The 26,429-nt window shown below is 46.3% G+C and overlaps 1 protein-coding gene across 2 annotated transcripts in view; it reads right to left on the reverse strand.

The window, feature by feature from the left end:
* Positions 1-26,429, reverse strand: part of PRKCB (protein kinase C beta) — a 320,991-nt gene that overhangs the window by 60,357 nt on the left and 234,205 nt on the right. For both annotated transcript variants that reach the window (XM_011233995.2, XM_034670243.1), the window contains exons 9-10: positions 25,353-25,499; positions 762-935 (exon numbers count right to left, since the gene is read on the reverse strand). In XM_011233995.2, coding sequence (XP_011232297.2) covers positions 762-935; positions 25,353-25,499 — 321 coding nt within the window. The remainder of the gene's footprint in view (positions 1-761; positions 936-25,352; positions 25,500-26,429) is intronic.

Raw genomic sequence — 26,429 nt, forward strand, 5'->3', positions numbered from 1 at the left:
ATTGGTCCTTAGAGGCCCCAAAGGCAAGAATGAACTTTGTACCTTTTTGCATTTGGAGGCTGGCCACCGCCCTCCTTAGGTGTGGAGGCCAGGGTCTCATTTGAACAGGGAAAAGGTGAGAGGGTACTTAAAGAGATGGCCCTTGCTCTCGCAGATAGAGCCGGAAACACAGTTAATAGCAGATAGTGCACAAACGTCCCCTTTTCTTCCTGGGAGCCACAGCTCTGTGCTCACGAGCCCCTGCCTGGGACACTGGGCCCCCCACCCTGGGGGAGTCCTCCGAACGCTGTGCTCTCAGGCAACCCCTCCCTTAAGGAAGTCCATGCAACTGGCAGAAAGCATGCGAGCGTTCATCTTCAGGGTCTGCGGGGCTGACTGTAACCATCTAAACACACACACCCTGTGGCCCTTCCCACTCGTTCCCATCTGCAAGCTCTGCTGTAACATTGCATATTGTAAGACCAAGAAAGTTCTCAGTCTCTGTCCCCGAGTCACCTCTGGCTGAGAAACACCCTGCTCTGTTGGTTATTAAACCAATGGCCCGAGTTCCTTTATCTTCACTGAAACAGCATCTGCCTAGGGGAGAGCTTCTCAGCAGCTGCCTTGGAAACTCTCAGCGGCCTCCCCCAGGCACCCCATCTTCCTGTCTCTAGAATGGAAAGGGTCCAGATGTTGCTTTGGGGCGGGTGCTGTGGGGATAGCTTAGGCCAAAGCCCGGGGAAGCCCTGGGGACGGGATGGCCAGGAGCCCAGGCGAGTTACCATGGTCTGGAAGCAGGAATGCAGTTGGGTCAGGAATGGCGGCTTCCCAGGCAGGGCCAGCACCCGCTTCTCCACCATCGTGCACTCCACATCGTCATCCTGGATCACGACGTCCTTCTTCAGGATCTTCACGGCATAGAGCTCGTCCGTGCCTTTTCGCTCAGAGAGCATGACCTGGGAAAGAAAGGAAGCCTGTCAGGGTGGTTGGAAGGGCCTGGGGTGGGGGGGAGCCATTTTCACTCAAATCCACTCCATACTCTGCCCAGATGCCCTCTGTGGACACCAGGTCAATGGATGACGTTGTCCACGGACCTCACACTTTGACTGGCTGAACCCAATCCGCAGGCAGGGTTCCAACAGCAACAAGCAAATATTGATCCCTTTGGGGCATGCACCAATGCCCAGTCACCAGCGCCAGAACAGAGACCGCCTGAGGGACAGAATCTTTGCTTGTTTTGTTCACTGGTGTAATAGTGCCTGGTACATAGTAGAGGTTCGATAAATATTTGTTGAATGAGAGCTTGAGTGAATTCCTGATGACACTGAATGTGGAGCATTTGTTCCCCTTATTCACTCAATTATTTAATATTCATTAAGAGCCTGCGAAGCGCTGGGAATACAGCCATAAATAAGCAGGCATGTTCTCTGACCCTGCAGTCTTGAAGAAGAAAGACTTCAGATATTAATTACAGGGATGATTAGTGTAATATTTTAACATCCTCTCCCGCTGTCCTGCGGCTTCCTTCCATGCAGCTGTGGTCCCCATCCCAGCATGTTAATCGGTGTGGCTCAGGACACATCATGATTTCCACTGGCGGTGGCTATGTCAGACGCAACAGTGGCCAGAAGGTACTGTTCTCAAGAAGCCTCTTAGAAGCAGCACGGGGCAGTACCGCATTGCATGAGACCTGATCAGGCCTGGGAGCTTCTGGGAAGGCTTCCTGGAAGAAGAAGCAATCGGTCTGAAATAAGAACTTACTACAGGCACCGTTGTGTCAGGTATTTGGCAGGTGATTGCCTCAATCACCACTATATTTCTGAGCATTTACCCAAGTGCCAGACAAGTAGTTTTCATTTGTTATTTCTCATTCCTTTGCATAAGAATCAAGAAAGTAGGTACCATTAAGAAACCTATTTTACAGGAAAGCAAGGCTCATGGAGGGTGAGAAGCCTGCCACACGGCAAATACAGTTAGAGGCAGGGCAGGATTTGAACTCAGGTCTACCTGACTCTAAAGTCTCTGCCTTTAAATGTTCTACTTGCCCAGAGCCCCAGAAGAATCCTCGAGGAGTTTAGGTGGTCAAGCAAATAAAATGCTCATATCTGACTCAGCTGGAGGACCAGAGAATGCAACAGAGCCCTAAGGCCAGAGGGAGGGATACCTAGAAGGCTCTCCGAGGCAGGAGGGCAGCTGGGCACACTTCCTTCAGCTCTTATCCTAATGGTAAGAGTCTGACTGCATGGAAGCTTCCAGGCTGAGCCCACTGGCTCACAGAGAGGCCCCATCTCCTGCTCTCACCATCTCCTTTCTCATCACAGCCAGGGTGGCCATGGGCAATGCAGACTCAGGAATTTAAAACATCTAGTAAGAAAGTTCCTGGTGCACACTTCCTCTACCAGAGGACAGTTGTCAACTTCTTCCCTCTGGCCCCACCATAGAAATAAGGGTTGCCAAGCTGAGTGGGTCCTATCTGCTGCACATTTACTCAGTTCCCATGCAGATCTGCCAGCCCATGGGGCACAGTGGGGCTCAACATGCTGGGCCGTGTCCTTAGTGTGTTTCCCATCTCCCCTGTTCTCTCGTTGGCCCTCAAGGGCTGTTTTCCCTCCCTCAGCCCTCACCAAGGCAGAGATGATGACTCCAAGAGGCCAGTGTTCTAAGATGTAAAGAGTCAGGTGGAGATAGGGGTGTTCTGCTCCCAGATTCCAGAGAAGGCTGGGGATGTGGCAAGTGCAGGGAGGAGGCAGGGACGTGACTTGGCCAGAAGACACATGGGTAGAGGGGCTGAAGGTGGAAAGAAGAGCCTTCAGCTGAGGAGACCCCCCCGAGTATAGTAAGAGGGGCTCAGTGCTGAGCCGGTTTCGAGTGTGGACAGCCTCACTGACCCATCACCACTGATCAAAGCATCGTCTAACTAACAATCCTGAATACATGTAAACATCCCCTCCTGGACTGTCCAAGACAGAGGAGAGGGGCCCTGGACACCCCGGATGCCGATGCAGTCATGATGGAACATCTTAGCCCCCTGACTGGAGGAGAAGCATGACAGATGGCTGGGAATTCTCCAGGCACCAGGGGCAGGGGGGACATCCGACAGTGGTTTCAATCATCCCCACTTCACGGATAAACAAACTGAGGCTCAGAGACATTAACCAGCTCGAGCTAACAGTTGCTCTAAAAATGCAGCTCTGCCCGTGCTATTCAAGTGCATATAATCCTTCAGGGACTCCCACAAGCCACATAATTCCATGACTACATCCTCTTCTTTCCTTTCCTTTGAATATTCTATCCCCACCATCTGCAGTGTCCAGAAAATCAAAGATTCAGCTCTGATGCTACCTTCTCTAACCCTCAGTGATGCACTTAGACCAAATGGGCACCAGGACTGTTTTGTACCTTTGACAGTTACTTTGACACAAGTTTCCCAAACTTCAATCAGTCATTCATGTGCCTTTTTTTAAACATCTTTTCCTATCACCTAAACTGGTATTCGCTTAGTATTTTAAAAATCTAGTCATATTTTTACTGAACTAAATTTATCTGAAAAAGGAAACTTTGGATCACCACTATTAATGGCAAGCCAGTATCACTACCCATAAATGGAAAATCAGCATAAAAATAAATAAAAGCAAAGCAGTGCTAGGAAATTCTAGCTAGCTACTGCTAGCTGCTGAAGGTTCCAAGCCAGCCCCTGCGTGTTCTCCTTGTTAAAGGAAGAAATGGTGTTAGCAAATGTTAGAGAACTATTAACAGCATACATATTGTCATCAAAAGAGATTTTCTTGTTCAAGTAATTAGAAAGATTGAAAGAAAACATAAAGAGAGCATAACCTTATCATGATGTGATTTAATTTTAATATCACATCTATGTACCACCTACAATCTCAAGCACAAAACTAAAATCTTCTTGCAAATCATCAATGCTATGTGCTTCACACCTCAGGAGAGAGTGTGGTATTTGCAGAAATCATTTTTTACGTCAATCAACAGGGATGTGTAAGGATTCTGGTGCCTTGCCCTGTCCTAAGCAACATCGGTAGAAGGAAGAATAAACCAATACCAGATAGCACCTCTAACATCGTGGGAGTGGTATGCAAATGAGACAAGGTCAGGAAATTCCCCCATATTGGTTGGAGGAGAATAGAAATGACACACATGAAACACGATTTAGACATAGAACTGAATCAGATTCTAGAGCAGGGGTCAGGAAGCTTTTCCCGTGAAGGGCCAAATAGTAAATATTGTAGGTTTTGCAGGGTAGTCTTTGTATCAGCTACTCAACTCCGCCATTGTAATGGGAAGGCAGCCATAGACAATACACAAATGAATGGGTATGGCTGGGTTCCAATACAATTTTTTTTGTGGGGGGCGCCTGGGTGGCTCAGTCGGTTGAGTGTCCGCCTCTGGATTTTGGCTCAGGTCATGATCTCTGGGTTGTGAGATTGAGCCCCACACGGGCTCCGTGCTGGGCATGGAACCTGCTTAAGATTCTTTCTCCCTTGGGGCGCCTGGGTGGCGCAGTCGTTAAGCGGCTGCCTTCAGCTCAGGGCATGATCCTGGTGTTCTGGGATCGAGCCCCACATCAGGCTCCTCCACTAAGAGCCTGCTTCTTCCTCTCCCGCTCCCCCTGCTTGTGTTCCCTCTCTTGCTGGCTGTCTCTATCTCTGTCGAATAAATAAAATCTTTAAAAAAAAAAAAAAAGATTCTTTCTCCCTCTGCCCCACTCACTTGCTCTCTCTCTCAAAAAAAAAAATTTTTTTTTTTTAATAAAATTAGGTGATGCCTAAATGTCTACTGACAGGTGAATGGATGAATGGATAAAGAAAATGGTGTGTGTGTGTGTGTGTGTGTGTGTGTGCGTGCGTATGTCACAGTGGAATATCATGTAGCCATAGAAAAAGAATGAGATCTTGCCATGGGTGACAACATGGATGGACCTAGAGAGTATTGTGCTAAGTGAAATACTTCAGACAAAGAAAGACAAATACCATATGATTCCACTTACATGAGGAATCTAAAAAACAAAACAAAGAAACAAAGCAGAAGTAGACGCATAAATACAGAGAACAAACTGGTGGTTGCCAGAGGGGAGGGGGTACGGGAATAGGCAAAACAGACGTAGGCGATTAAGAAATACAAGCTTCCAGCCACAAAATAAGTAGGTCATGGGGTTGAAAAGTGCAACATACGGAATACAGTCAACAATATTGTAATAACGTTGTTCGGTGATGGATGGTAACACTGTGGTGAGCAGAGCGTAGTGTATACAGTTGTCAAATCACTATGTTATACACCTGAAACTAACAGAATATTGTGTGCCACCTATAACTCAATAGGAATGAATGAATGAATGAATGGCGATGGGCTGGGTACCAGTTGCTAGCTAGAACACATGTTTCAAGGAAGTTCAGGAATAACAGTAGTTCCTACATAATCACAGTGGCAGCAGTTTAATTTGGAAGCCAATCCTAGTATGCCTTTCAATTCTTCCAACTCTTTATTACAAGAACCTTCTGATTGGGCAGTGGGCCCACTTGGCCACAACGGATTGGATCAGAGGTAGCGCCTGACCTAAACTCAGCCAATCAGATTCTCTCTTCAAAGAATTTGCAATCTATTAGAAGAACCTTCTCATTGGGCAGTGGACCCACCTGGCCAAAGCTGATTGGATCAGAGGTAGCTCCTGACCTAAGCTGAGCCAATCAGATTCTCTCTCCAAAGAATTTACAATAGGATACTGGGCCAAGTCAGCCCTGCGCCCCTGAAGAGAGAAACACACGTATCTGCCTAGAGTGGTACTTTTCTACCACATGCAGGCAAAGAAAACTGATATTGGGGGGAATGAGCAGAGGCCTTGCTTTCCAGGGCCTGAGTTCCAGTTTCTCATGAGGCACGGCTGTTTCCCACTGAAAAACTCCATCTCCCTCCAATAAAGTGATCATTTTTATTGATATTAGTTGGAGCAGATTTCTGTTACTTAGGGATCTTGTAAAACAAAATTTCTGTTTGAGTGGCTCAAATTCTTAATAACAATTAAAATGTCAGGTAGCCAAATAGCAGCAGCAGGTTGGTATGCAACCGAAAACAAGACAGGTTCCATTCTCCTAAAGGATGGTGCCTCTTGCTTCTCTCAGATCCCTTAGGGGTACTTGTTTATGATACAGATCGCAAGCACTAGAAGCTCCGTGCTGTGACCTGGTAGTCTGCATTTTCACAAGCGTCTCTCCTCCCTGTGATTCTAATCACCAAATTTGTTGATCTGTGGAACACTGAGGTACTATCAAAATCGATTCATTGAATACGGTGTTTAGGCGGTATCCACAGGTCAAACAGACTCCTTCTGTCTTGATTTTCCGAACACCTTCTCAGCAGTCATTAATGGGGGTAAGAAGGAAACTTCTCTTTGTTCCATGATATTCTCATCAAGCTCTTCTTTCCAATAGGAACTTCTCTGGCCCCTCTTGGATGCCTTTTTGAGAGCTGCTTTCCTCAGGCCATGAAGGGAGTGATATTCTGCGGTGCTTAGAAAGATTTGATACTCCTCAGGCAAGAGGCAGTCTATGCCCTCTCCCCTTGAACCTGGGCAGGTCTCTGCGACTGCCTCAATGAACAGGATATAGTTAAAGTGGTCCCCTGTGATTTCTGAGGTCTTTGCTTCTCCGTTTCTCTTGGGACACCTGCCTTTGGAGCCTTGGCTCCACCATGCTTGTGAATCCAAGGAATGAGACCACTTGAAGAAGTCCCGGGACTACATTCCAACCAGCCCCCGGTGCTCCAGTCTCAGTTGTCCCAGCTCCGCCCCCTGCAGGAGAGAGCCTGAACCACAATCCACCAGCGAGCATTCCCAATTCCCAATCCCCGGCCCACAGAAACCACAAGAGATGATATATGTTGTCAACTTTGAGTTTTGGGATCATAGTTCATGCAGCAATAGATGACTGAACAGGTTCGTCGAAGTTCATATGTCCATGAACATAACCCAGGGCTGCCAGTGTGGCCCCTGTTACCTTGGCTTCTTTAATCCTTGGGTTTGGTTGTGCACATTCTTTTCGATCAATTTTTTTTTTTTTAAGGCCTCAATTAAGAGAAGCAACAGAGATGGAATTCATTCTGCCTTCCAAATGTGTCATCTTTTCCAGTCTTATCCAGGATTTGGAAGGCGAGCCAATTCATCCATTCATTAAGTAAACATTACATGTCTAGGATGTGCCAGGCCCTGAGATGGGCACTGAGGATGTGGAGTGACAAGCTCATGAAGCTCGCCCTCCTGCACAAGTAGTTACCAAGCTCAGTTATGATTCAACTCCAGCAAGAGAAGTGCACGGGGCTCCGTGAGTGTTTGAGTGGAGACCCAACCTGATCTTGTGGGTCAGCGAAAGACGCTCCGGGGAAGTGAGAACTAAGCGCAGACCTGAATGATCAACAGAACTAGAGGCGTATTCTAGGAGGCATATTGCGGGCAGAGGGAGGAGAACAGTGCTCCCTTAGGATTAAACCATCTGAATCCACAAACCTTGGTCTAGAATTACTGTAGGAAGTGAGCATGCAAGCTCTAGAACTCAGATTCTGGATTCCAATTCCCAACTGCCTGAGACAGAGCAAACAACTGTCTCTAGCAGAACAGGTGAGCTCCAGCAAAGAGAGCAGCGCTGGCACCAAGCCGGAGACTGGACAGGCAAGAGGTGGTGTTCAGAGGCAATGATGAACGAAAGTGATATTGGAGGGAGGGTCAGCCTGGGAAGGGGGTGGGTCGTTTGCAGTTGGTAATGATAACCACTCCCACTGCTTGCTCACGCTGCGCAGGATCTCATTTAATCCCCACACGAATGTGTAGTGGGAACCTTTACTAGCCCCACTTTGCAGACAAGGAATCCAGGACTTAGGAAGCATGGTGACTTGTCCAAAGTCACTCTACCAGGAAGTGAAACTTCTGGTGTCACCCATCTCCAGAACTTATGCTCTTAACCATATTCTATCTGATTCTCTGGACCTCAAATACCCAATGCTCTGCTACAGTAAATTTTTTTGTTTTGAGAGAGAGAGAGGGAGAATCTTAAGCAGGCTCCACATTGAGCGTGGAGCCCAACGCGGGGCTCGATCTCGTGACCTTGCGATCATGACCTGAGCCAAAATCAAGAGTCAGACCCTTAACTGACTGAGCCAGCCAGGGGCCCCGGCTATGGGAAATTATTTAAATTACTTATTTATTTAAATTATTTACTAAACTATTATTGCCAGAGTGTTTCAAATTCAGCTCCAGATCCCAGCCCTGTTCCTCGCTTGCCTACCCACCCCACCTGCTGAGGCTTGGGACCTTACAGGCTACTCCATGGCCACAGATGGAAGGGTCATTTCCTTTTTCCATTTCTTATACAACCACAAACAAACCATTCATTTACTTGGCGAGAGGGGCTTGGTGTGAGTTGGCGCCGCAGCCATGACTCCAGCTCATCCATCCACAAGTTCTTTCGGGGCTTCCGTGTCAGGCACGGTGCTAGGCATGGGTGATGAGGCCACAAGCAGGAAGGGTATGGCCCTGCTTTCAAGCATGAAGCGGCTTGGAGAGATCTTCCTCTCCCTGTGCCCCAGCGCACTGGCACGGGAGAGAAAAATGGCAAAGAGACAGCCATTGCCGTGGCCACGGTGATGGCCACGTTCTAAAATGTCCCTTTAAGTGCCAGCGAGCGATTGCTTTTCATTAATTGTCTCATGAAGTTTCTGGAGTTTCCACTTCAGTTAATACCATCATAGAGGGCGTGGGCTGTTTGTTCAGCTGTCCCTCCATATCCAGGGTGAGGATTCCAAACAGATTGAAAGGGTGTGTTGAAGTGACGCTCTTATCAAACTCCAAGCCACATCTGTTACCCAAGAATCTTCTGGGAAAGATGTGATAAATAACAACGCTCCGGTGGCAGCAGAAAAAATGTGGGAAAGTAGCCCAGGGACTCCTGGCTGGAAAAAGTTTGTTGTGTGCTGAACTTTACTGGTGAATCCAAATGGCAGAGCGTGCCCGGAGTCCTGGCCTCTGGCCACGGGACGGTGTCGCATACTGGTTAGGGCATGGGGTTTAGAGTCAGAGGACCCAGGAGCTGTCCCAGTGCCACCACGCACTAGCCGCACGACCCTGGGAAAATCACTTAACTCTTCTTCCTCTGGACATAGGAACAACGATAATTTGCTTTTGGTGGTAGTGCGGGATCTTGGTGGGATAAAGTGAGCTATGTGCACACCTTCACTCAGCACCCCGCAGGGCAAAGGATGAGAGCTTAATACCTAGCAGTTGTCCTAGTTTCTTGGGACTGCCATAACAAAGAACCAGAAACTGGGAGGCTTAGCACCACAGGATTTTATTCTCTCATAGTTCTGGAGGCCAAAAGTCCAACATCAAGGTGTTGGCGAGCACACTTCCTTCTAGAGGCCTCTGTCTAGATTCTCATGGAGAATCTGCTCCATGCCTCTCTCCTAGCTTCTAGAGGTTGCCAATAATCCTTGGCTTACAGATGTGTCACCCCAATCTCTTCCTGTTTTCATGTGGCATTCCTTCCCAGGACCCTGAGTCTGTGTCCAGATTGGCTTTTCTTTTAAGGACACTGGCCATTGGATTAGGGTCTACCGTAACTGAACTTGATTACATCTGCCAAGACCCTCTGTCCAAATACGGTCACATTCATACGGACTGTATTAGGACTTAGACATACATTTTGGGGGAAGACAATTCTATCCACTACAGTGGTTATCATCACTTTCATCGTTTCAGACAATGATCAGGATGGGGGGCCTGCTTACGATCCTTGCCCACCAGCACCAATGTCCAGTTCTCAACGGGCTAAGGGGATTTGCCCTGCAGGGACTGTGGGTCCGCGCGCTTACCAATGTGTGAAGGCAGGCATAGTTAGGGACCAAAGACCCTGCTCCCTGTTCCCTCAGCTTCTACGGACACCTGCCAAAAGTCCAAAGCCAAATTGAGTCTCTCTTAACTCCTCTCGGTTACATCCCTCGTTCAATACATCAGCAAGTTCTGTCAGCTCTTTATTCAAAATGCATGCCCTATCCAACCTCCTTGCTGATCTAAGCCACCACAATCCTGAGCCTAGTCTCCTGAATTGTCTCTTCATTATTCTTTGCCTCCCCGCTACTTGTTCCCCACCAACGCGTGCACTCTGTTCCATGTACCTCAACAAAGCTTTAAAACTCAAGTGGGCCCCTGTTCGCTCCACCCTCCTAGGATCTTCCTCTCTTCCCACTGCACTTAGGACTCTTCCCCCGGATATGCCCAAGTTTGCTCCCCTATCTCCTTGCAGAGGTCCTCCCTGCCCACCTTCTTGAAAGTTACAGCCCCGTTTGTCATTCCCCCTCCCTTTCTGCTACTTGGTTTTCCTTCATAGCACTCACCACACCTGACAGCACAGCAATCTCTTTATTTTCCTCCCTCCCTAGACGTAAGTTCTAGGAGAGCAGGTGTTTTGTCTGAGTTGTTCACTGGTGTACCCCTAACATCTAGCACCTAGTAGACACTCAAGGAATATTTGCTGGATAAATGAATGAAAAAGTCCAAGTGGGGGGAAGTAGCTTAAAAAAAAGAAACCCTAGATCTGGGTCACTAGAGATCTCCAGTGACTTCGGTCTCAGCATTGTTTAATTTGTATATGGCTATTTTCAACCCACATTTCACAAAGAACTTGAGGTAGCATTCAAGATTATATAATATAAACATCTGGATTTTATGGTATGTAAATTATACTTCAATAAAGGTGGTTAAAAATGATCATACCCCATATAGTAAGTGGGTGTGTGTATTTTCTCTCTTCCCTCCTCTCTCTTTCTCTCTCTCTCCCTCTCTTTCTCCCTCCCTCCCTCAGCTTCCTGGAGGCCAAAGCAACCAGAAACACATGAAACATAACAAAAGTTCCTATTTCCTTTAAGGAAAAATCACTTTTTCCTTACTAGAGAAAAATAAGCTTTCCCTGGAACTTAGGTCTAGAAGAAATGTCTTGCATGGATCTTGAACATGTTAGTGCTATAGTGGATGACGTTCCTAACAACATCCCTACCACAGGGGCGGGAAAGGAGGAGGAGGAGGAGGAAAGACCAAGCATCTAGCATTGTCAGAACATGCAAGCTCAGCTAACATGCTGGGATTGGGAACAGATTCTAACTTGAACTCAAATGGTACATTGAAAAGAGAAAGAGAGAAACTTGGGGCTCATAGGGCCCCCAAACTCCAATCTGGGAGAAGAGGATGGGTAAGGTGCTTGAGATGAGGTCAGCACAGGACAGGGAGGCAGAAACAAGTTAAAAGCTGGTGTAGACACTGTCCACCCACTGCAGACCCCCAGACACCCCCCACCCCACGCCAACACCACGAGGGAGTAGTCTTGTGCACCAGGCTGGGGGTAGGCGTTGGGAGCTCATCTGCTGTAAGGTGTGCCTTCTCCTTTATTTTAGGGTTCCATCTTTTTGAGGGTCACCCCTGCTGTCTGGGCTGTCCCCTGTGGGTTGCATCCAGCCCCCCAGAGGCCAGCAGAGAGTACTTTCGATCAGCTCAGCTCTAAGTTATTTTTTTTTTAAGATTTTATTTATTTATTCGACAGAGATAGACACAGCCAGCGAGAGAGGGAACACAAGCAGGGAGTGGGAGAGGAAGAAGCAGGCTCATACCAGAAGAGCCTGATGTGGGGCTCGATCCCATAACGCCGGGATCACGCCCTGAGCCGGAGGCAGACGCTTAACCGCTGTGCCACCCAGGCGCCCCAGCTCAGCTCTAAGTTTTAAGGTAGATACGAAGTCCCCCGACTCCTTGCCATCCTTGGCTGGGGTTTGCCTCGCATGCCTGCACCAAGCTCTTGTTTCTCCAGGACGCACATTAGAATTCCCTGCAAGCTTTTAGAAGCTGATGCCTGGGCCACACTCCAGACCCATTAAATCAGAATCTTCTAAGTGTTGGGGGCCTTCTTGTGCCAGGCCTGGTCTGTCCTGGGGAGGATGCAGTGGTGACTTGGCAGGCCATCTGGATGGTGGTGGAATTAGGGGCTGGAGCCCTGGGCAAACGCCATCCGCCTGCCCTTCCAAGGGTGTTCACCCGCTTGGCCGTAGGATTTTGAGAGAAATCTGGGTGCAGCTGAGTTACAAAATGAAGGGGAGCTCCAGCATCCTCATCTTGACAACATGACAGGTATCCTGACAAGCTCTTCAAGGGAAGCATGAGATTGTGATACCAACAGTCTGACGAGCTGGAAGTCTGCATCTAATTAGAACAGTAAAATCAGTGGTACAGGCTCGGCTCTCGGTAATCATGAATTCAAAGCCTGACTGTCACGTGCTTGCTGTGTGATTGTGGGCAAATTACTCCACCTCTCTGAGTCTCATTTCCCTCACCCATGCAAGGGGCGTAATGACAGCTCCTCCCCCACAGGGCTGTTGGGAGAGCCAATGACGGAACACAGGGAAAACTCGGTGCCCAGCCTGCAGCAAGCCACGCTGCGAAAGCGACAGCAGACTCGGGGAGCATGAAAGAGATGCTCCAGTGCCCTCGGTGGCTATGGAGGCTGTCGCTCACCTTCCCCAAGAGAGACAAATAGAAAGGCAGAAAGCTGAAGCAACAGACCCAAATTTCTGCAAAATCGATTTCCCGGGAAATATGATGTAAAGTCGGGGATGAAAGCAAGGTCCCATGTCTGTGCTTAGAGGTGGGGCTGGCACAAGCCCTCTGCCAAAGGCTAAGAGGGCGCTCCCTCGGTGAGCTGCATGCTCAGGGTGGACAAGGCTTCCCTATGGAATCAGCAGACCATCTGTCTTCTACAATTCCACACGGGGGAGGGGCAATATGCCTGGTTCCTAGGCCCTCACAGACTCATCCAATGTGTGGAGGTTCGCCAAAGCCGTCCTTCGGACCAGGCCAGGAATAATAAAGAGTTGGCTCAAGCCACTCAACTCTTGGTAACCAGAGGCCTGGGAATGGGGGGCAGATCCATATTAACCCAGAAATCTTGCAGCATGTTGGATGTGGGGTTAAAATGCAGACAAGTGTCCATCAATCCATGGGGCCACAATGATGAGTTGAGAGCACAAGGCATGTCAAGAGCTTCTTGGATAGAAAGAACTGAAGGCACTGTGCTCCCCGTGACCGATGAATAGCGAACCTTTAGGGGCTTTCCCTATGTTCAACTTTCACCAGACGCGAAGATGTCCTAACATGCTCTAGGTTACCTTGAAGGCCCCAATTTTGACTCTCCAGAGCGTATTCTTATCGTTCAGACTTTGGATCAAATTTCCTAACTGCATATGTCCGCACATACGTGTGTTTAGGTTTTATTTTTAATGGTGGTCGGATTAATCAAATATGAAGTCATGTGATTTGGGGGAAGCAAATGCTTTTGCCTCCAGCAGCAAACTGGAAATTAACAGTCTAGAAATGATTTCTGGCAACTGGGGAGAACTGCTAATTGAAGAAGTACTTCAGGAAAAACTGAAAAGTGATACAGTGGGGAAAAGATGTTAATTGGGAGTTAATAGTGTGGATCGGGGTAGGACTTGGTGGGTACCATCTCTAAGCTGGCCAGACAAAAAAAATAAAAGCCGGGATACTCAGCATGCAGATCAACTCAGATGATACAACTCGGTTATTTCATGATTTATTATGTAAGGCTTTCCGTATTTAAAATAAAATCTCTTTATATGGTTACATATGTATGATTCCAACTATATGACATTCTGGAAAAGGCAAAACCATGGAGACAGTAAAAAGATCAGTGGTTGCTAGGGGGTAGGGGGGCGGGAGGGATGAATAGGCGGAACACAGGATTTTTAGGGCAGGGAAACTATTCTGTCTGATACTATAATGGTGGATACATGTCATTATACATTTGTCCAAACCCACAGAATGTACAACACCAAGGGTGAATCCTAAAGTAAACTGTGGGCTTCGGTTGATAATGACGTGTCAGCCCAGGCTCATCAACTGTAATGAATGCACCGCTGTAGTGGGGGCCGCTGATAACGGGGAGATTAGCTGAAATTTCAGATCAGGTCAGGGTAACAGGTGCTAAGATTAAGCCTTTTAAAATGATGCCATGTGACACCTCATATTTAATCAAGTTGAACTATTGCCCACTAAGCAGGGAGAGCTGAAGGAAGTGTGAAAGGAAGTTTAGAATGTTAGTCCTTTTAACCTAGTCAGCTCAGGGCATGCTATTGTTAAGCAAATGTCACTACTCTGAGGAAGGAATGACTCACCGCCAGGGCTGGGGAGGGGGGTGGGATAGTGGGGAGTAAGAGATTTTGAACCGTGAAATGCCTAGCTCCTGTGTTTTCAATGAAGATGTTTAGTTGGATTTAATTAAAAAAAATTTTTTAATGGTTTGATTGGGTTGTAATAAGAAACGCAAACATTTCCAAACCCTAGGCTGTCTCACTTCTGATTATTGAGATCATAGGATCGGTAATGATAATTGAGAGGTATCAACTCTAGTTATTGTAGCGTTCTTTAGAGACAAAAGCAATGCTCACGACATGTATGTTCAGTCAATTGTCTTTGAATCATATGTTATATTTGACAAGGCTAGATGGTTAAAACAAAAGCAGATTTAATTTGACTGTTTTTTCAGATGGTTCCCGGGAAAACAAACCAATAATTGATGCTTTTTACCAAAAGAAAATGCAGTGAAACCCTTAAGGGTCCATCATTGATTTGAACAATTAGGTTGCACAAAGGAAGCCTGTTTCTCTATAATCTGATCTGCCCTGGGTGCACAAGCCTCCCTTTGCTGGTGGTGTTACAGGCTAACAGCAAACTGGGTTTCTCCGAGGCAGAAATCGAGCACTTTAAGCACAGGTGGGCTGTGTGGCCTATTGGTTGTGTACTCAGGAGCCAGACTCCCTGGGTTTGAGCCTGCATCCACTGCTGCATGAATCTGCAAGTCTCAAGTCTCTCTCCGCCTCTACTTTCTCATCTGTAAAATGGAGCTAACAACAGTACGCCCCTCGGAAGATGAGCAATGCATACAAAATGTCTAGACAAGTTCTCAATGCTCAAACTGTATCAATCTCTGCAGTGGTTTTCGGGGAGGTCAGGACATAATGTGGAATTGGACAGGAGCAGGGTCGGAGGGGGCACTGAGACAAACTATGTTTAATCCTGTTAACTACCCATAATTGTGCATCCAAAATTTTTACTATGGGTGTTGGGTAATGACAGCCTACAGGCTTCTGCTATGATGTTTGTGGTAGAAAAAATTATGGGGTATGCTGTTAGAAACCAGGGATTCATCTTAACAGGACTGTGCATTTCTGTACGAGTGCATAAAGATGCGGTCTAGATGGATATGCGGAGGGCAGCAGGAACTGTGACAGCACAGTAATTGGACCAGTGGCCATGAATTATCACCCGAGACAGAGTTTCCATGTTAATAGGCTCTAGCTGGCCCTTCGGTAGCAGGACTCGATTTAACTTTGTATTATTTTTCCCAAAGCGTCAGGCAACGTGTTCAAGAATACGCAGACTTAGAAGAAACTCCCACCTTGGCCTGCACACCAGACAGGCCAGTGATTTCCTTCCTTCACTTAGAGAAACTGCTCATACCACCTCTTCTTTCAGAGAGTCTGATCCTATTGCCCTTCCTGATGGATGGCTGGAAAAGCACCTCACTCCCCATGGCCACGGCTATAACTGGATCATGGGGATCCCTGAGCCACACTGGCCCGTCAGCTTCTCTTTCCCGGGCCCATCAGCGTCTCTTAAAATTCTAGGTGAGTCTAGATTTGGAAACTAGACATTGAGAATTGGGAGAGACGGTAGCAAGAAGCAGGGATGGCAGCCTGGGGGCTCCTAAGAGGGAGGCCCTGGTTGTTGGTTTCCTGGAAGCTTCCTTGTTCCGGCTGTACTTCCTGCCTTTGGGTATCAATAAGATACACAGAAACACACCACATCTTTCTAATAAAGATCCCCTTTGCTCACTGTGGCTTGACAAGCTGCTTGCAGCAGGGCAGAGGCTTAGAAAACTTAAATTCCAGATATTTTCTTTTCCTCAACATCATTAATTTTGTCTGGGAAAATGGACCCTTATAATGTCTTGTTCTGGAATGGACTCTATTCGGAGGAGTGAAGGTAGGGGCTGTGGAAGAACAGCAAGTCATCCCACTGAGGGGAGACGTGAAAACAACAGAAAGGTGGAAGGGCCTCCCAACGATCCAGGAAGATGAGTTGGCAAAAACACGCTGCAATCAGAATTGCATATGAAAGACTGGGGGCTGGGAGGAAGGTGCCATCCCTGGGAGAGAACCAAAGAGAAGGCAGGAATCCAAGATCAGACAGCAAATGTCAAAAGGTTCCCTGGAAGAGGATTAAAGGAACAGGTAGCAAAGACTTTGAGCTGCCTGTGAACCATATGATAAAGGCGCTCACCATATGGTGCAAGAAGATAGCAACGCAGGTTCAGGGAAAGGAAAGTGCTTTTGTCTGTAGGATTATATAACCACGTCTAATGTATGTACGAGTATGTGTGCGTGCCACTCCACACCACTAATGAGATTAAAATTAGGAGACACTCCCACATCAGGAGCTCCAAGACTCAGGAAAGGCCTTTGTTATGGGTTTGAACGAAACTGCTTTTTAATTTCCTCAGGCAATTTCTTCCTGTCTTAACTCAGGGCTGCGTGCCTGGTTCCAGCGTAAGACGCTGTAGTCTGGGGCTTGGAGCTCTGGATTGCTCTCTTGTGCAGGAACCCAAAGCTTGTGCTGCTGCAGCATGCTGGTGGCTCTCAGGGAGACAAGGCTGGAGGTTGTTGGGGATGCAGGGCTGGGGTGCTGGTGCTGGCAACTGGCACCCACTTTAGCAGGCAAACGAATCACAGTCCTGGGGGGGGCACAATCTTTTTAGGGGCTCATGAAAGCATTTTAGTTTCTTTCAAAACCATAAGAAAAAATGGGCTTTTAGGTTGAAGAAAATGCTTTAACGTACTATATTAATACATTTGCCCTTATCATAATGCAGTCACATAAGATATCATTTTTAACTTTTTTTCCACAGCAGGAAGAGGGACCCACAAATGCCATTAAACAGCTCTGCAGCAGTTTTTACACTGCTGTTCCAAAAAATACCAGATTAGCAGTTGGGTGGAGATAAGCGGACCCAAAGCAGAGACAAATGCTGTCCAAGATGGAAAGATGCAACAGGAATCCCAAAACCTCCTTTCAAGTCCTGGTCCTGCCTCCTTCCACTGTGGCTATTCGGCCTCTGTGACTTACAATGTCCATGTAAGTATAATAGGGTTAATGTCACTACCCTATATACCTTGCAGGATTGAGGTGAGAATTCATATGATGTAATGGATGTAAATCCATAGCATGGTCCCAGGCAATTCCCATGAGCTCCATCAAAGTTGGAGACAATGGGGAAGGGGTGTGCAAAAGTGGAGAGGGAGGAGGGGTGAAAGACTGGGTGCAGGTTAGGAGAAATGGAGGTCAAGGGCTGAAAAAGAACCAGATGAGAAGTTACCACACGCACGAGAGATGCCTCCCCTGGCTTGGAGGACCCCACCAGCGAGGTCCACAGAGTGGGGAGAAAGGCAGGATTGGAAGGGGGAGTCCATTATCATGAGCCTTTTCTGGAATCCCTGTGATGGCTCAAAAGTCCCATGAGCATCTGCACATGGATAGGGGATTGACGGGCACAGTGATGGGGGACAGCAGGCAATCTGGAGCCTTCTGTCAGTATGGGCATGCACTTTGCCTAATGGCAGAGGCTCAGAGTAAAACCAAGGCATGTAAACTCTGCTTACACTCAGAGGGAAAAAGAAGAGAGGGGGCAAATGAGAAAATTAGAGGGAAAAGTGTTAATCTCTTAGAACATGTCCATGATCTGGCAAGGTGACCACTGATGGGACCAGGAATGCAGGTGTTAAGTATCAAGCAATCAAGAGCACATGTATCTAAACCAAACCCGGTCTGTCAAATGCCACTGACCACCGTGTGACTTTAGCAAGTTCTTTTAACGTCTCGTCTCTCATTTCCTCATCTATAAAATGGGGATAATAGCGACTACACTAAAACGGAAGTGTGAGCCAATACACAGAAGCTCTTACCACAGAGCCTGGTGTATAGTAAGGACTCAAATGTTAGGTGGTCGTCACCATCACCACCACTATTGAAATACATGTTCCATGAAGGCAGATACTTTTGTCTGTTTTGTTCACAGCCATTTCCTCTGCACCTACAAGAGTGCCTGGCACATAGTAGCTGCTCAGTAAATACTTGTCCGAATGAATGAATCCTTAATTACACCTGTTGGTGAGCAGTTTATAAAAGTGAGAACATCTCCTGGGGGTGGGGCATGGGTTCCAACCTCAGTCCCGAGTTCCTTTCCCTCATGTCTGCCCTCTGCTGTCATAAGCAGCCACCATGTCTTGTGCTCAGATCCGGAGACGAAGGAGCCAGGAGATCACTGATAAAAACTGGGAGACCCGTGTTTCAGAATTTGCTGAGGGTAGAAGTCATAGTGCAAAAGGATATGGTGTGGGTGGGGAGGAAATGGAGGCAGCAAATCTCGAAAGGGTAGTTTCAGTCTCTGGATATGTTCAGTGAGGAAAGGATGGAGAAGGGGAGGGTCAAGATCACAGGAAAGATTTTTAAGGATACAGGAAATGTTGAGCATGCTTCTCATCTAAAGGAAAGGATGGGGAGGACAGGGAAGATCAGACACTTTCTGTACCTTCCAGATAGGTACAGAAGAAAGAAGCGAAGAACTCATGTTCTTAAAAAAAAAAAACAAACAACAACGATAGTAATTGAAGTGCCAAATTCTTGTGTGAACATAAGATCTTTAAGACAGTTTTTCACAAAACGGGGCACTTGCACCATCAGCAGTATAAGGACAAAAGCAATCTTCTTTTAATAAATTCTCCTAAAATGGTATTAAAATAAATAGACAAGTGGTAGATCAAGCCTGTAGATTTTACATATATTCTTTTTTAGGGCAATGTTAAGAGAAGAGAAAGAAGTTAATTAAATCCATTTAAAGAAAAATATTTAAGATAGTAAGGAGGTATGTACCGGGCAAAAATAAATAAATAAATAAACACGTGCATGAATAAACGAGTATCTGGGAAACTTGGCTAAGGCTATATTCAACCCTGTTGTATGCTCTGAATTTTGAGCTAAAGGGATGGACATCAGCACCTTGAACAGTGACACGAACATTCAAAATCTCTAGGGGTACCTTATTGAAAGGGGCCACTTCCTAACCCTCAAGAAGCCTCCATAGTGACACTCAGGCACTAATGTCACCAGCCTCCTGGACATTATTCCAGGAAAGTCAAGCACTTGGAGAGGAGGCTGAATGGTGTCTCGCCTCTCAGTTTTTTATTTTAAACTTCCTTAGATACACACAGAGCAACAGACCTGGATGGGACTTTTTGAAGACTTAAGTGCTATACCTGGGCACCCAGTTTCTAAGGACTTTCTGCTTTTTCCTTTTAATTTTATAAGCTGCTGACTTCTTCCTACTTGATTTATTCCTGGCTTATGCTATGCTTCAGGAAAAGCAGCCCTAACACCTGGCACGTTCCATGACTTGAACACAAGGAAACGTCACCAAGAAGAGGAGTTTGAAGTTTTTTGTTTGGGGAGCATGATCACCTGGGAGTTCTGAGGGCAAAAGTCAGCAGGTCTTTTGTGTCTCCAAGAAAAATTCCATCCAGAGCTGAAAAGTAGGGAGTGTGGTTGATGCTACTAGATTTTCCACCAAAATTGTTCTCCCAGCCTCCCTTGCACTGAGGCATGGCCATGTGACTAAATTCTCCCTAATAGAGTGTAGGCAGAAGTGATGGGTGTCACTTCCAAAGCAAGACTTTTAAGAAGCAGCTTGTACCTCCTCCATACTTCACCCCCTCCGCCCTCGGAATGGAGACAAAAACAAGGCAGTAGAGATTAATGGAGTCATAGAAGATGGAAGGAACCTGGGTCCCTTAACCACCATATGGAGAGAGTGGGTGAGGTCAGGAACACCCATCTCAGACTATCACATGAATGAAAATTAAGCTTCCATTGTGTCAGCACCAGGGTACATTTGGGGGTCTACTTGTTATGGCAGGGGAATCTACCCTAACTATTAAAGGAGCTTAGGCACCCTGGCCACCACACAGATCAACCAAGCCTGGCTCGAGGATGGGGTCAGGAAGAGGAGATCTTCTGAGATTTTCATGGACTTGCCCACTTCCACGTTGCAAAGCTAACTTAACTCATCCTTCAGATATAGCCCAAGAGCCACTTTCTCATGGAAGCCTTTGCTGACTTCCAGCTAGGGCCAAGCCCACCCTGCAGGCTCTCATAGCACACGTCAAACACCACAGTTGCGTGTTAACGTCTATTAGTGTGATTTCTTGACTAATGTTTATATTCCCACTGCATTTTAAAGTATGCATTTTTCAAAAACTCATAGAATGATACATTGCTCTGTACATTTCGTTGCAGGTAAATTTTACCTTAAAAATTACCAAAACCAAATATTGAATTCTGGCTAAATGATATTTATGCAGAAGCATTTAGGGGTGAAGTGTATCAGTGTCTGCAAGTTGCTTTGAAATGCATTAAAAATGAGTTGACGATGGGGTGCTTGGGTGGCTCAGTCAGTGAAGGGTCTGACTTCAGCTCAGGCCATGTACTCAGGGTCCTTGGATTGAGCCCTGCGTTGGGCTCCTCACTCAACAGAGAATGCTTGTCCCTCTCCTTCTGCCCCTCCCCCCTGCTCATGCTCATCCTCTCTCTCAAATAAATAAATAAAATCTTTTAAAAAATGGGTTGACAGAGAGACACACAGAGGGACAGATGTGTGATAAAGCAGAACCAGGCAAATGCTAATTGTAGAATCTAGGCAGTGGGTATTATGGACATTCACTGTGTAATTCTTTCAACTTTTCTGTATTCACAATTTTTTTCACAATAAAATATTGGGAGAAAAGTTCAATGAGAGTAGGGACCAGGAATATATTATATGAAAAGAATTATTCTATGTATATTTCATATTACTAATCATAGTGCTCTACGATTTGCTTCTGTTTTAATTGATATTGTGTCATGGACATCCTTCCGTGATGACAGACAAGCAGACAGACAGGCAGAGATAAGAGAGACCTCATTCTTTTGAATATATCATGGATATACTGTTAGACATTGAACTTTCATATTATTGACGAACATTTGAACCATTTTCATTTTTTTTCTACTACCAATCATCTTCCATGACAGAGCTTTTACATAGACTTTTGTGCTGTTGGATTTGGACTTCTTTATGTTAGATCTATGTCCACCACAGCAGACACCTGCCTCCCCTTGCTCCCCACCCCATTAGCACAGGACCCTTCCGTAGGCAAGAGTCAGGAATATAAAAGAATAAGAGCGCTCCATTCAAACTTCTTGGCATAACTTTTAAAAAAGGGTTGGGTCATGTAAATCACAAGCACATCTGATGTCTCAGAAGACAGGCAATACTAGCATTAATTACATGTTTACTGTGGCAGCATTTTCGGATTAGAAGAATCAGGCTTATGGTGTAGAGAGTTGTATTCATGCTCTGTACATACTTTATCAGGTACTTGCTGTGTTTACCTTATAAGGTCCACTCACGCGATCAAACCAGGCAGAACGCAGCTGCCCAATTTATATATTTGGAGCATAATTCTACCTCCAGTAATCCCTTGAAAACCACAGAGGTTGAATTCTTGAAAAGTGTAGTGGTTGGTAAAGCTGAAGACAAAGATTCAAGGGATCATTAAAAACAGAGAGTGCAACTCATCATAAGAAAAAAGAATTATAACTCTGGATGGGGACTGATGTTAACCAGACTTTGTGGTGATCATTTCACAATATATACAAATGTTGAATCATTATGTTGTATATCTGGAACTAATGTTATATGGCAGTTAGACCTCAGTAAGAATAAATGAGTGAGTGAGTGAATGAATGAAAGAATGAAACATAAATAAATAAAATAGAGCACGAAGGATAAAACTAGAAAAATAAACATTAAATAATCAATGACCAATACATTTGAATGCTCTGTTACAAAAGTTCTAGAAGGCATCTATAAGTAAGCCAGGCATGCCAAGAAGCTATGCTCTGACAAGATAACCCTTCCAGGTAAACATTCCCACCTGTTCAGGCAAGTAAACTCTCCAAATTTTCCTCCATTTCAGAGTTTTTGAAACGGGGCTTACTCATTTGGAACTCAACTGTCTTCATGCCTGCTTTGCCTTGTTTTATTTCCACAGGTCTTAGCAAAAGGCATGTGTCACTCGCTAGTGGCCCCACAAATGACGATGGTGCTTAAGAGCACATTTTTCTGGGCCAGATCTGATCCAGTGGACCTGGGGGAGGAGGGGGTGAAGGCATCACCCCAAAGACCAATCTCTCCCCTCTTTGGAAGGAGGAGGGCCACTACTGTTCTGTGGTGTGCTGTTTAAACGGATCAATCTCTATACCTGGCAAGACGGCTGGATGTTCAAAGTAGGCATTCAAATATAAAAACCACATTAATTTAAAACCACGGTGGGCAACACTGGAGTTGCAAAGGATTATGCTCTGTTTTAAAGGATCATCGAGGTTTTTTTGTGATTCTGTCTGGCTCTCATGACATACTGTTGTTCTCATCTGTGATTTGTTTGAGGCCATATCCCCAGCCTGGAATAGAAATCTCAATTATTGTAGCGGTTTCCATGGAAACATATGATCTATTTGCTCTCATTTCCTCACTGTTCCCCGATGACCCATTCTCCCACTTCTCCACCCACCTCCCCAATCCTGATCTTTTCCATAAGGCCTACTGGCACTTCCATTCCTCAATCAAAAACTCTCCAACCTGTATTGAGAAGTGACCGGAAGGCTGCAGAACTACGTGTAGAGGATGTGAACTTTTGCGGTAACAAGGACAACAATAAAAATGCATATTTATATGCGTGAAATTAGCACATGGGAATGGGAAACATGCACGTTAGATGAACACAACGTTTGCCTCTGGAGGGCAGTAGCAGTGACCAGGCACAGAAAGGTGTGGACTTGGGTGGGAGCAGGTGTCTCAATGTTTATCCTTTCCATACAATTTTAATTACGAACCATACGAATACGTCACTTATTAAAATTATAATTTAATTCCTACAAACTCCCCAACCGGCCCACATTATTAGAACCCCTTCTTCCTTTAGGCCACATCCATCCTTATCATCAAGGCAACCCACCCATCTTTGGAATCTAAGTGCCCCTGGTCTTCCTAGCACTTTAAATCTCTTGACCTCACCCATTTGTTTTTTTCATCCCTAGGCTTCTAGACTCCTTCTTTCCCGCCCAAGGTTATGACCCTCTTCCTGCTCTGACTTCCTTTCCAGCCTGGTCTAGAAGCCATTTTTACTCATTCATCCAATGCATTTTTACTGAGCACCCACTAAATACAGGTTCTATTGGATCTGCAACAGGCATCTCTCTCTTCCCAGAATCCTTAACTCTCTTACTAACTTTCTGACTCACTGACCCTGCTAATCTCCCCCTTAGGTCAAATCTGCTACCCACTTCCCCATGTCCACACTCAGCTGCTCACAGGTGCTGGCAAAAATCACACAGAGGCATGGACCATTTCCATCACTGACTTCAGAGAGCGTCTCAGTAATCTTACTGTGTTTTCCTACTGTCATTCCCATTTCATGTCCAAGCTCTGCAAACTCTGCGCCACCATTCAGATCCCTTATTCCATCTCAGCAGATGACCTTGTGACCCACAGACCGAGAAAATCCATGCCTTCTTGTCCAGGCCCTGAATGGATTCAATCCATAGGCACTGAAGTACAGTGGTGAACAGGACAGAGAAGGTCCTCTTCTTGAAGCGCTCAGTTCTTAGAAGAGAGACAAACCAATAAACAAACAAAAAGGATACCATCTGGTGATGGCCGCTATGAGAGAGCAGAATATAACGGGGAATGAATGCATGGCTGAGGACGTGGTTAGGGAAGGCTTCTCAGAAGAGGTGTCATCTAGATTGTGATGGGAATTACAAGAAGGAGTCAGCCATACAAAGAATAAAGCAAACAGCATCGCAAAAGCTCTAAGAGAGGGAGGAGCTTTGAATGTTTCAAAAACCCAAGGACCACCATGGCCAGAATACTGTGGGTGACAGGGGCAAGCAAAAGAAGTTGCCAGGCAGAGAACCGGGATCAGATTGTAAAGAGCAATGTAAGCCAAGAACGAAGTATGAAATTTATTCCGATGTGATGGGAAGTCACTGGGGAGTTTTAATCAGGGGAGTGCCTTGACCTAATGTAACTTTGACAAAATGACTAGTGCTGCTAAATGGAAAGAGTATTGATTACAGGTAACAAGAGTGAAAGCAGGTAAGTCAGTTAGGATATTCTGCAGGGGCCCAGGGGGTATGCGGGGTTTAGATTAGGGCTGCATTCGCGATGACAGAGAAGGTAGTAAATGCGTGGCATGCTTTGGTGAAGGATCTGTTAGGATTCGTGAATGGGTTTCACATGGCTGGGGGAGGGGGCAGGGAAGAGCAACTCCAGAAAAAGTCCCAGACTAGGGACTTGGGCTACAGAGATGGAGAAGAAATTTATATTTTTTGCACACCTGAATTCATGGCATTAGATTTATATGAGACATATTTGTGGCACACGAAGGGATTAAAAGACTCAAAACAACACTAAACAACTCAGGAATACTTATAACACAATCTCGATTTCGGTAAAACAGTGTCTCCTAGTATCTATAAAGGCATCCAGAACCACTCTACGAGTCCCTGGGTCATCCTTCAACACTGTTGCTGTCTGAAAGGAATGATTTCCTTTCTTGGCTGCTAAAGCGATCTTTTACGAAAGGCACATCGGATTGTGTCACTTCTCTGCTTAGAAACTTTCGATGGCTCCCCACTTCACTGAGGATAAAATCCAAACTTTTCATCATAGCTTACAAGGTTTTGCAGCATCAGGCCCCTGCCCATCTCTGCAATCTCATGTCCTACGACCTTGCCATGCTCATGACATTTTGGTCCCAACAACCTCTGATGGTCCCTAGAAGGTACCAAGCCCTTCTCTACCTCAGGACCTTTGCACTTGCTACTCTCTCTGCTGGCAACATTCATTCCTAGCTCTTGGAATGGATAGCTAGTTCAGGGCTCACCTCCTCCAACGGTCTAAGTGGGTCCCCTCTTGATGTGTTTGTGGCTCACAGCACGCTATTCATTTTCTTCATGGTTTTCATTACAAGCTGTAGTGTAGTGTCTACTTCCTTTTCACTCTCTCCCTCGCTGGAATGTAAGCCCCATATGAACAGCAAATGTGCCTGCCTTGTTACCTGTCCTCTTGGAGTGGGTGCAGCCCCCATGCCATGCCTACCTTTCCAAAGCTTCCTTTCCCGAGCACCATCAGGAAGTTAAAATCGGTCAGTTTCATTCGGTCTCTGTTCCCGTTGTTGTCAAGTTTGGATATGGTGTTGGTCGTCTTTTCTTCTGGAGCCTTGGTCCCCTGACTGATCTTGGCCCTCTGGCGGAGGAAGCACACAGAAAACATCATTAGGGTTTGAGGATGCCCTTGGAGGAAGCCAAGGTATCTGCCGTGAGCTGTGGATCCTGCGGCTCGCCCCTCCCCCTGCCCGCATCTCAATGAAAAGCACGGCCAATGACTGCTCTGCAAGTCTGAAACCTGGAAGCCGTGCTTGACACTGTGGTTTCTCTTTTATCCATCGTGCCTCAACCACCATGGGGAAGAGTCCTTTCTTCCTCCTCGTTACCTCTAGAATTCACCTGCCTTCCATCTTCACCACTACCACCTGTCACCATGTTGCACTGAACAGCCCACCTTGGTTTCCCCCTCACTGGGCTTTTCACGTAACCATGGTGAGCTTCCGCTTCTTCATACCCAACCAAGTCACCACCTGCTTAAAATGCTTCAGTTGGGACCTTCACTGGTCTACATGGCCCAGTATGATCAGGTTCTCCAACCTCCTCACTTCTTGGACCCTGCTCTGTAACCCAGATTCATTCTCCTTTCACGTCCCATCTCAGGGCCTTTGCACCTGTTCTTGCTGCTTTGAGGGATGGGTATTGCCTCCTCCTTGCCAACCAAGATCCCCCCCTTCACATTTTCACTTCCTCAGGGAAGACTCCCTTGATTGTCTGTACAGATTATGTGTCCCTATTTGCTTCCTTTATCCATCTCACTTTCCATTTATATTGGATGGTAACCGTTCACTTGTTTTCCCCAACACGCTGCAAGCTCTGTGAAGGCGCAGACTCTATCTCGGCAACTTCCCTAACAACACGGTTTCTTGCTATGTGGATAAGCGGATGGGTGAGGTCCACGTTGGTCCTCAGTGCAGTGGGGGAGGGTCTTGCTGCTGTGAGCAGCAGAATAGTTACTCAGAATGGCAGCAGATTCTCTGCAAAGAGGAGAGAAGAGGAGGTCAGCAGTGAA

The sequence above is a fragment of the Ailuropoda melanoleuca genome, chromosome 10 (assembly GCF_002007445.2).
Source record: "Ailuropoda melanoleuca isolate Jingjing chromosome 10, ASM200744v2, whole genome shotgun sequence".
Taxonomy (NCBI): Eukaryota; Metazoa; Chordata; class Mammalia; order Carnivora; family Ursidae; genus Ailuropoda; species Ailuropoda melanoleuca.